General features: G+C 50.1%; 1 protein-coding gene across 1 annotated transcript; it reads left to right on the top strand.

Moving 5' to 3' along the window:
• The first annotated feature begins 57 nt into the window (after positions 1-57).
• On the top strand, positions 58-9,104 carry PPP1CA (protein phosphatase 1 catalytic subunit alpha). The gene is made up of 7 exons (XM_028739802.2): positions 58-345; positions 3,949-4,080; positions 5,015-5,245; positions 5,544-5,648; positions 7,137-7,360; positions 7,579-7,713; positions 8,701-9,104. Exons 1-7 carry the CDS (start codon positions 291-293, stop codon positions 8,809-8,811), a joined length of 993 nt encoding a protein of 330 aa, XP_028595635.1. The 5' UTR covers positions 58-290; the 3' UTR covers positions 8,812-9,104.
• Positions 9,105-10,613: the final 1,509 nt, after the last annotated feature.

The raw sequence follows: 10,613 nt of genomic DNA, 5'->3' as shown, positions 1-10,613 counted from the left end.
GCCGGCTCCAGGGCGCGCGCTGATCCCTCCGGCCTGTAGGTGGTGGTGGCGGCGAGGGCGGCCGCCGGGGCCTGTGCGATCGCGTCTGCCCTTCCTGCTCGCTGCTTCTTTCGGCGGAGGCTCCTCGGCGAAGAGGTAGAAGAAGAGCCGAGCCGGCGCTGCCCCTTGCTCTTCGCCTGCGCTGGGACCACCGAGTCGGGCCGGCGGGAGGGGGCGCGGAAAGAGAGAGCGGCGGAGGGAGAGAGAGCGGAGCCCAGGCAGCGCAGCTTCCTCTCTCCAAGCGGGCCGCCATGTCGGACGGCGAGAAGCTCAATTTGGATTCCATCATCGGGCGCCTCCTGGAAGGTGAGCCGCGGGGGCCGGGCGCGCAGCGGGGCGGGGGGGGGGGGGACGACGACAATTGCCGTTGGCTGCGGCGCCGCCGCCCCGCGAGGAGAATTGCGCGCGTGGCTGGAGTGGGCTGCTGGAGATTCCCGACCGCCCTCCTGCTCCCCTCCCCGCGCTGGAATGCGCGGCGGAGGCGCCCCCGCTCACGCTGCTGCCTCAGCCTCCGCCGCGAACGCGCGTGGCGGCGAGAAATCCGCACAGACCCCTGCACTAGCTTTGCACCCACGCACGCAACAGCCACTTTTGCGGGGGATGGGGGGGGGAGATGTCTGGTGTGAGTTTGTGAGCTGAACTATTCTCCTTTGTCTTTTTTTTTTTGGGGGGGGGGAGGTTCCCATTAGGTATATCACCAGGGTAAGTTTTGCGTGGATTCAGTGCTCCTCGCGCTTCCTCCCCGCCCAGTCCACTCCTGTGAAACTCGCAACTCAAGCTGCTCCCCCCCACCCACCCACAAAGTGAGGCTCTGGCGTGAACTTCCGTGGAGGAAGCAACGCTGTTAACACGCCGCAGGGAAGGTTGGGTTACTAGAACTAAATGCAGTAAGACAGCCGTGATCTCGCGTGGGCGCCCTCGGACTCAACTCGGAGCTTCCCCGCTCCGCGAAATCGCTGCTGCCCTCTTTTTGCCGGGTGCGGCTCCCTCCTCGCGGCTTCCCGCTAATAATAATAATAATAATTTTTTATTTATACCCCGCCCTCCCCAGCCAAGGCCGGGCTCAGAGCGGCTTACAAGCAATAATAAAAACAAGAATGATTACAACTTAAAAACAAAAATAAAATACAACATTAAAATAATGGAACATTAAAATATTAAAATGTAGCCTCATTGCAGGAGGAGAAGGAAAAGAAAAAAGAAAGGGAGGGAGGGAGGGAGGGAATCAAATTGGCTCCAAGCCAAAGGCCAGGCGGAACAACTCTGTCTTACAGGCCCTGCGGAAAGAAATCAGATCCTGCAGGGCCCTGGTCTCATGAGGCAGAGCGTTCCACCAGGCCGGAGCCAGAGTTGAAAAGGCCCTGGCTCTGGTTGAAGCCAATCTAACTTCCTTGGGGCCTGGGACCACTAGGATGTTGTTATTTATGGACCTTGAGGCTCTCCGTGGGGCATACCAGGAGAGGTGGTCCCGTAGGGACGAGGGTCCTAGGCCGTGAAGGGCTTTAAAGGTCAAAAGCAGCACCTTAAATCTGACCCTGTATTCCACCGGGAGCCAGTGCAGCTTGAAAAGCACTGGGTGAATATGCTCCCATGGCAAAGACCCTGTGAGGAGCCTCGCTGCAGCATTCTGCACCCGCTGGAGTTTCTGGGACAGCTTCAAGGGCAGCCCCGCGTAGAGCGAATTACAGTAGTCAAGCCTGGAGATGACCGTCGCATGGATCACTGTGGCCAGGTCGGGGTGGGAAAGGTAAGGGACCAACTGCTTGATGCGGCGAAGGTGGAAAAATGTCGCCTTGGCTGTTGCTGTAACTTGCGCCTCCATGGAAAGGGAGGCGTCAAGGATTACACCCAAACTCTTAACGGAAGGCAATAGCACTAATTGGGCCCCCGCAAGAGAAGGGAGTTGGTCTAGGCGAGGCCTGGATAAGGACGGCGGATTTCTGAATCCGAAGCAGGCAACTAGCAGGATGGAGGCTTGGCGAGGGGAATTGGGGGCGGCGGCGCCTCCAGAAGGGCGTGTCGACGCCCGTGGGATTTCCTTGCGCCCGCGTGTCGGGCGGGGGAGCGCCCCTCGTGACGTAATGCGAACAATGACGGCGATGGAACCCTATTGAGCGATTAGGCAAGCATTGCAAGCGTGGGAACCGAGCCGCTCCGCAGGCGCCGGCGAGGGGAGAGGGAGGCGCTGTTCCTCTTTACGGGGAAATAGTGTTGCTTTTTGGCTCGGCTTTGTGGGCGGGGTGGAGCGCAGGTGATGGCCCACCTCCGCCTGGGAGACGGTCAGGACCTGGGAGCGGAGCCCGGCGGGGCGGGGCGGATTCCTGTCCGCTCTCGCAGGCAGCTACTGTAGCCTTGGATCCACGACCAGAGGCCCCCGAAAGGGGCTTGTCCCTAGCAAACCTCTCCACTTCCTCGCAGGTGGATCTGGCCAAGAATCTAGACGGGGCATTGTGCTGGCAAAAACCCCCAGGAAGAAACTAACGACCCCAAGCCTCAGCATGTTTACTTGAGAGTAGGGCCCACTGAGTTCAGCAGTTGGGGAAGACTGGGGTTGTAACCACTCCAGGGAAAGTGCTGTGTTTTTCCTGGCCAGCTAGATGTACACCTGTGCTGGTGCGATGAGATTTCAGTTTGGCTGGGACTATCCTGAACCACTTCCTTGTAAGGTAGGACGCTTCTGTTCCTATTGCCCAACTAGAGGATAGAAGCTGAAAGAAAGCAGCAGTGTACACAAGAACAGGCAGTCAGAGTTAAGCTTGCTTGGGTTTGCCCAGCAGGCCTTCACCTGGCATACTAGTATTAGTCAGCATTGGTTACTCATAGGAACATAAGAAACTGCCTTGTACGGAGTCGGACCATCAGTTCATCTAGCTCTCTGATTGTCTCCACCGACTGGAAGCAGCTCTTTTGGGTTCCCTGGAGATGCCAGGAGTTGAACATGGGATCTTTTGCAATCAAAGCTGATGCTCTGCTCGCGATGCGGGTTTAATGAGAAAAATAAAATTAAAAATATTGCACACACACTGTGCATATTAACAAAAACCCCTCAGGACATTTTTAGAGGCCTTTAAACAGCATGTTTATTTAGTTGCATTTAGTAAACAGAAGTATTTAAAAACAAAAACCTCCCAAGTTTGCCTAATATTTGGGATCCAATCCTTGTTACTGGTGGCCTTATGAAAGTTCCTTTGTAACTATTATAAAATTGAGTTGTCTGCACCAGCCTATTCCAGATGGTGGGGGGGCTTTCTGGTAGCATAGCTGCAATTCCAAAGCTCTAGGTTTTCACATGCCAGCGCCGTGTACTGATCCTGCTTGTTTTGCTCTTGTCCCCAGGAGCATGGCTAAAGGTGGTGAATTCCTTTAAACAGAAGTCGCCACCTGCATTTTTGAGATTTTTGGACTCCTCCTAGTGTCTTGTAATGCTTCTGTACCAGAGGGTATAGGTCAGACTGGCAACAGATTTGCAGGGGGGGGGGAGCAGGAAAACTACCAGCCTCATGTCTGGCAATGAGTAACGTAGGTGCTGGAACAGAAGTCAAGCTAAAGTAAATAATGCAGATGTGGTGCAGCTTTAGGCCTTCTAATGTGATAAGCGAAGATTTCCAGTACTAGCTTCTTGAGGCACTTATACATTGGTGGACTTCAAGGGAGCTGGCTTCGCATGTCCTGCCCAACTCTCCCTGCCATCCCAAAGTCAAGAATGCAGCTCTGCCTCTGGTGATGTGACAGTCTCCATGGTATGGAGAGGAAGTAAATAAATTTCAACGGGGCACCAGGACTGTTTCCAGAGAGGAGAGCACTGGGAATGTCTCTGTGAAGGAGGTGCGAGTGGGGAAGACTGGTGTTTACGAAGGATGGGGTGGGGCATATGTTGCAGATGTCAACTGGCATGTTTTGGTTTTCTAGTGCAAGGCTCGCGCCCAGGCAAGAATGTGCAGCTGGCCGAAGGCGAGATTCGGGGCCTGTGCCTGAAGTCGCGAGAAATCTTCTTGAGCCAGCCCATCCTGTTGGAGCTGGAAGCCCCGCTCAAGATTTGCGGTAAGTTTCCACCTACTGTTTAGTACAGCCGTTAGCCTATAGTTGCTTAAGGGGGATAAATCTGAAATGCATCTCAATATTTTGGTAAACTGGGAATGCCTATTTCCCCCTCCCCACGAGCGGCTTTTGTTCATCATACTTTTATTCAATCATGTATGTATATATGTATTTGTTAAGTTCTGCCACATCTGTACTGTTTTTGGAGATGGGTGGTAAGTTAATGCTATTGTTTCTGCTTCAGCCAAGGTCCTATGCTAGTGGGGCACTGGCCCATGGCCCATTTGGTTTGAGAGGCCCACAGACCTCCCCTCTAAGACTGCAATCTGCCTGCTCACTCTGTAGGTCACTTAACCTCGTCACTGTCTGCCAGTGATTAACCTTCATCTGATTTCCTGTTCATTTTGGTTTCAGGCAAGTTGACATTAGGAAGGGACAAAAGTCATAGGGAGGTGCAAATTAAAAGTGGCAGAGAAGGTGGCAGAAGTCAGAAGAAAGTGAGCAAAATGAAAAGGAAAGTGAGAGGGAGACAGGCAATATCAGCAGGTGAAAGGAAGTAGAAGGAGGGGAGAAGATGAAGAAAGGAGGACAGTAATATTTGAGAATGTAAAGAAGCAGAGAGGAAGAGGTAAGGGGTGGGGCCAAGAGTGGAGAAGGGCTGGGGCATGAGGACATGGAGAGGACAAAGGGATTCCCTGGTACCCTGTGCATAAGACCTCAGTGACCTGGACCTGTGCCGCCGGCTCTTCCTTAGAAGCACATCAGACCCTTGCAGCTGAGAGGAGGAAAGAGGATCATCTGCATTTGTACCCTTCTTGGTATCTTGCTCTCTCCCCTGCTTAGAACAAGAGAGAGCTGTGTTATGATCCGTCATACATTTCCAACAGTTCCATCAGTGCTCCTCTTCTGTTATCAACTGCCCCCTCCCCTTTTCCAGGTGACATCCATGGGCAGTACTATGACCTGCTCCGACTCTTTGAATACGGGGGCTTCCCCCCAGAGAGCAACTACCTCTTCTTGGGCGACTACGTGGACCGAGGGAAGCAGTCGCTGGAGACAATCTGCCTGCTCTTGGCATACAAGATTAAATACCCTGAGAACTTCTTTCTGCTGCGGGGGAACCACGAGTGTGCCAGCATCAACCGCATCTATGGCTTTTATGATGAATGTGAGTGCAAGGCTCCTATTTAGAACTGTGGGTGTGCAAGTCTAGAGGGTGGAGAGAGGATAGGGATGGGGAACCAGAGGACCGGGGTCTAAATGTGGCCCTCCTAACCTGTCAATCTGGCCCCCCAGCATCCGTCTGTCCTTACTGGGATGCTCTTCTTTCTCTCCCTTCCCCCTGCCCCTGCCCCCTACACTGCAGGAGCATGGCTCCTCAAAATAGGCCCTTCTCTCTCTCTCTCTCTCTCTCTCTCTCTCTCTCTCTCCTTGCTAACGTTTCCCAATTCCCCCACTTTTTGCAGGTAAAAGGCGCTATAACATCAAACTGTGGAAGACCTTCACGGACTGCTTCAACTGCCTGCCTATCGCTGCCATCGTCGATGAGAAGATCTTCTGCTGCCATGGAGGTGGGCCAGCCCCAGAAAAGATGGGGATTGGGTTGGAGGGGAGAAAATGCTGCTCCTGCTGCCTGGTGGCAGGTACTGGTGACTGTGTTTGTGTGGCCTGTCCCAGGTGGTTTGCAACCAGCATTGTCTCTGGAAAAGAACAAAAGCTGCTGCAGCCAAAGGCCGTGGGAGCAACCTACCTTGGAATTAGGTGCCTTGGCGCATGCTGAGCTGGTGCTCTTCCTTGGGGGGCGGGCAGAATAAAAGCCCGGGAAAATGTTGACATGAATGGGAAGGTCAAGACCTTTTACAAGGGTTTCCTCATTTATTTATTTGTTTTTACTGTGGAGTTTGGAGTGAAGGCTTTCCCCAGGTCTCTTTTGGCCCATTGGGAGAGCATCAGCTCAGCACGTGTTTGGCAGGGGTGGACTGGATTCGGGCTTGCAGGATTTGTTTTGTTTGTTTAGCAACACCACAAAATTCAGTAACTGGAGGCAGGTGGAAAATAGTGGCTGCTGGCAGAGGCAGCTGCCTCCTCCACCCAGTGAGCTCCACATTCTGTGACCTGCGTAGACAAGTACACATTTGCAGCTGGGTTGCTCCAAATAAGGGAGTCCAACACACAGGTTTAAAACCATCCAACAGAGCTGCACAGACCTGGTTGATGGCAACCAGTTATTACTTATATTTTATAGGTGAGGAGCACGGAGGCTGAGAGACTAGCAATTAGTAAAAGGCCAGGCACGGAGGAGACTTTTAAAAAGAACATGCAGCTTTAAGGAACTGTGTGCAATCCTAAGCATATTTAGGGAAATAGGATGCCAAGGATTGAACCTGGTGCTCTACCTACCACTGAGCTAAGGATTGCTGCCGCTGAAATATTTACAACTTGTCCATGGATCAGGCATGTAGGTTTGCAAACGGCTGCAGCCTCTCTCCTTTTTTTTGGTGCTGTTTGTAAATAATGAGGAATCAGGAACCACCATTGATCCTTACAAATCATCCAAAAATTTACCAGGCTACCTTCTGCACACTCATACTGTAGGATACTTAATTCCATTTAGCTTTTCTTTCTCTGTAATTTCCTGATACTGCTTCTTTTTTCCTTCTTGCAATGTGTCAAGACATAAAGTAGCAGTTGGGGTTAGTTAAGGGAAGAGTATGAGTAGGGGGGCAGGCTCAGCCCTACCATTAGGCAGAGTCAGGAGGCTGCCATGGGGAGATGATACTGGGTGATGTAAAAGGGCAGCAAATGGCTGTTTTGCTTTATTAATAGTTTTAACTAGGAGAGGTTTGTGTCATTTTTCTGCCTTGGGCGCCAGAATAACTTGGCTGGCCTTGGGTACTATATGCCTTGACTCAAGGAGGGGGTGGGTGCCATTCGCTGCTCTGCCTCAGGCAGCAAAATGGCTTGAGCTGGCCCTGGCAGAGGGTGTAAACTTGGCACAACTCCCCTCCCCACCTGCTGTCCCTTGGCAGCATTGACAGTATGTATACCTTGTTTTCCAGGGCTCTCACCTGACCTCCAGTCCATGGAACAGATTCGGCGGATCATGAGGCCTACGGATGTCCCTGACCAGGGCCTGCTCTGTGACTTGCTCTGGTCCGATCCTGACAAAGACGTGCAGGGCTGGGGCGAGAATGACCGCGGGGTCTCCTTCACCTTTGGCTCAGAAGTTGTCGCCAAATTCCTTCACAAGCACGATCTGGACTTGATCTGCCGAGCGCACCAGGTTGGGGCACTGAGGCCGCCCTGGAAGAGGGGAGGGTGTCTGTGCCTGGGCTGTGGGAGTGGGAAGAAGAGCTCTGCTGCATCAATCAAGGGCCCATCTAGCCTGGCCAAGGGGAAGCCCACAAGCAGGACATGGGGAATATGTACATATTTATGCCTTCTTCGTGGTTAATTCTCTGCCCCCTCCCTCTGTTTCTCTTTGTCTTCCCCCTCCAATAGGTGGTAGAAGACGGCTATGAGTTTTTTGCCAAACGGCAGCTGGTGACCCTCTTTTCTGCCCCGAACTACTGTGGGGAGTTTGATAATGCAGGCGCAATGATGAGTGTTGACGAGACTCTTATGTGCTCCTTCCAGGTAAAGACTATTGAGCATAGCACTTCCCTCTTTTCCTATTACCAGTACTCTACCCTCTTCTGATAGTGTGTAGGTTGTAAAGGAGGATAGAAGCCTTAAAAAAAAAAAATAGAGGCAGATTTTTTGGTGATCCACTCTCCTGATGCTGGATGCCACATAAGATGTGTGAGATCTCAGGATATGAACATTCCTCTTTTGATTTTAAATGTATCATATAAATTATCTGTCCTATTTCAAAATGGTTTTCTGTATGCTAAATCGCTTAACAGGATATGTTTCTGTACAAAAGTGATCTGGGATGCCCAAATAACCTGTCTTCTGGGGCTACAGTAAAATTTTTTTTTTAAAAAAATGTGAAACTTGTTTACATTCTTCCATTGGGAGCTCTTCCAGTTAGCTTTTGCCCAGTGCTCATCTAGAGCTCTGTGCTATTTTTAACTAGGAAAAAAATCCCAAAGCCACAGGGTGATAATATGTATGGAAGAAATTCAGTGTTGTGCTCTTCTAATTGTTCCATCAGCACAAATACCCCTAGGTGCTGTATTGAGGGGAGAAGGGAGAATGGGATATAAAAACCCCACCGAGGCAGCTTTTACAGTACATTTTATTTATTTATGTACATGAAATACAATTACCTTAAAACGATAGTATAAAAGTGATCATGAAACAATTAAAAGAACAATAAATAGATGAATTAACACTGTATTTTAGCTTAAAAGATTTAAAAATTATGCCAAAATTAGCAGCATAAAAAAGCTACCAAGAAAGAAAACATGTATTGAAATAGATTAGGTCTTTAAACAGGCCTTAAGTGCTGAAAATCTGACTTAGAGGGCTTCAGTCCTTGTTTTGTTGCTTTGGTTATTTAGCATCTGAACGAGAGGTAAAATGGGGTTGTGGGTTGCAATGAGACACTAAACCTTTACCCTGAAACTAATCTTTTCTCTCCTATCCCCTTCCCCACCCCTCATTTCTTGAATTCTACAGATCTTGAAACCGGCTGACAAGAATAAGGGCAAATATGGCCAGTTCAGTGGATTGAACCCTGGTGGGCGCCCAATCACTCCGCCACGCAACTCTGCCAAAGCCAAGAAGTAACTAGCCCTGCCTGCCCCCCTAGCAGTAGGTGTGGGGCCCAGGCTGTCTTGCGTAGCGGTTACACTGTACAGCGGCTGCTTACCTCCCCAGGGCCCAGCCATGTAATTTTTTTAAAGAAAACGGCTGAATAAGAATTCAATACCAAAAATTCTGCTCCCCTGGGATTGGGGATGTCTTTATTTTTGGGGGTATTTTTGATTGACTTTTTTGCCAACTTTGTCCTGATGTGTGCTCCCCCCTTTCCCCCATGGGGGGTTACTACATCTTTTTGAATAAACATGTTAAGATTCTTATGTAGCTGCTCCTTTGTCGACTGTTTGGGGAGAATAAAATGAATGGGGCTGCATGATGCGGCTTGGAGGATGAAACAAGCTCTCCTTAGGAGGTGTGGAGGAGAGGATGTTGGAAGGTTCAGGACAGATAAAATGAAGTCCTCCTTCCACAGTGCCTAGCAAAACGGTGGAGCTTGCTTCCATTAGATGTAGTGGTGGCCAACAACTTTGATGGCTTGAAAAGGGGATTAGGCAAATTCATGGAGGGTAGGGCCCGATAGCTGTAGGTGACATGCCTCTGCAGTACCAGCTGTTGGGAATCTTAAAGTAGGGAGAGTGCAGTTATGGGCTTCCCAGAGGTATATGGGATGCTGGGCCAGATGGGGCTTTGATGCAGCAGAGGCATATGGGATGCTGGGCCAGATGGGGCTTTGATGCAGCAAGGCTGCACACACATTCTTAGAAATGGGAGCTAGTTACACTATCAAGACGAAGCATCTTAAAAGACATCTTGCCCTCTGTCCCCAATTACCTTTCCATATTTCGCCTGCTAAAATCCCTTTTGCACTTTGGCTGACATGGAGCCATTTGTGACTACCTTTGCAAGATCCTCTGGTTACCAGTTTTAAGACTTTCATGTTGAAAAACTGGCTTGCTTCGGTATCTCTGTAGTTCAAGTTTTCTTCACTAAGCACCACCTATATCTTACTCTCCTCACCTACCTGCATTGCCTCCAAGCTTTAAATGGAATAGAGAAGCTGAGCTATGCAGTGGCACTATGTGGTAAGACAGCCCCTTTCGTAGAGGCATGAAGGCTTCCTAGCTCTGAAGAGCATAAGTGTATGTGGCATGAATAGCATAAGCTGCGCAAGGGACCCTAAAGATGCAGAAACGGTCCTTATTTTAGATTCTTCTATATCCATTAGCTCACACAGACCAGTGGATTGGGAATCGGTAAAATACTGTGTACTAATGCACCCAATTTAGATTCCAGTAGGGCTGTCCTGAAAGTTCCCATGATACTTTTAACACATGATACTCCTAGCAGAGTTATGTAACACCACCTCCTCACCGTAAGCTGTTTAAGGGAGCCTTTCCCCCTGCCTTCTTAATGTGAATTGGGCCGTTGTTGCTTGCTTAATCTCTAGTTAAATCCCAAGCCACAGCACAGTTATCAGCAGTTTGTAGGAATTTGCTGTGGTCCTCAGCCAAGGCAATCCTGCGGGGCTTAAGCAAAAAGCAAGGCAGGACACAGGAAGCTGTGCCTATCCAGTAGAATAGAACTAGAGGCCTACTAAGGACAGATATTTTGGGCCAGGAAAGGCAAGAGTTCTTATTAGATAGATAACTAACAGCATTTTGAGCTACACTGACAGGGTGGGGATTGATTCTGCATTAGGAGTGGGATTCAACTGATTAATCCCACCAGTGGAAATTGCGCAAGGATTTCCGCTTGCACAACACTGTTCCCCCATGGCAAAATAAGCTCTGGGAGGTGTTAGGAGAACCCTTAGAGCAGCACAGGATGAG

Source organism: Podarcis muralis, chromosome 1 (assembly GCF_964188315.1).
Source record: "Podarcis muralis chromosome 1, rPodMur119.hap1.1, whole genome shotgun sequence".
Classification (NCBI taxonomy): domain Eukaryota; kingdom Metazoa; phylum Chordata; class Lepidosauria; order Squamata; family Lacertidae; genus Podarcis; species Podarcis muralis.
This window is presented reverse-complemented; position numbering and strand designations above follow the sequence as displayed.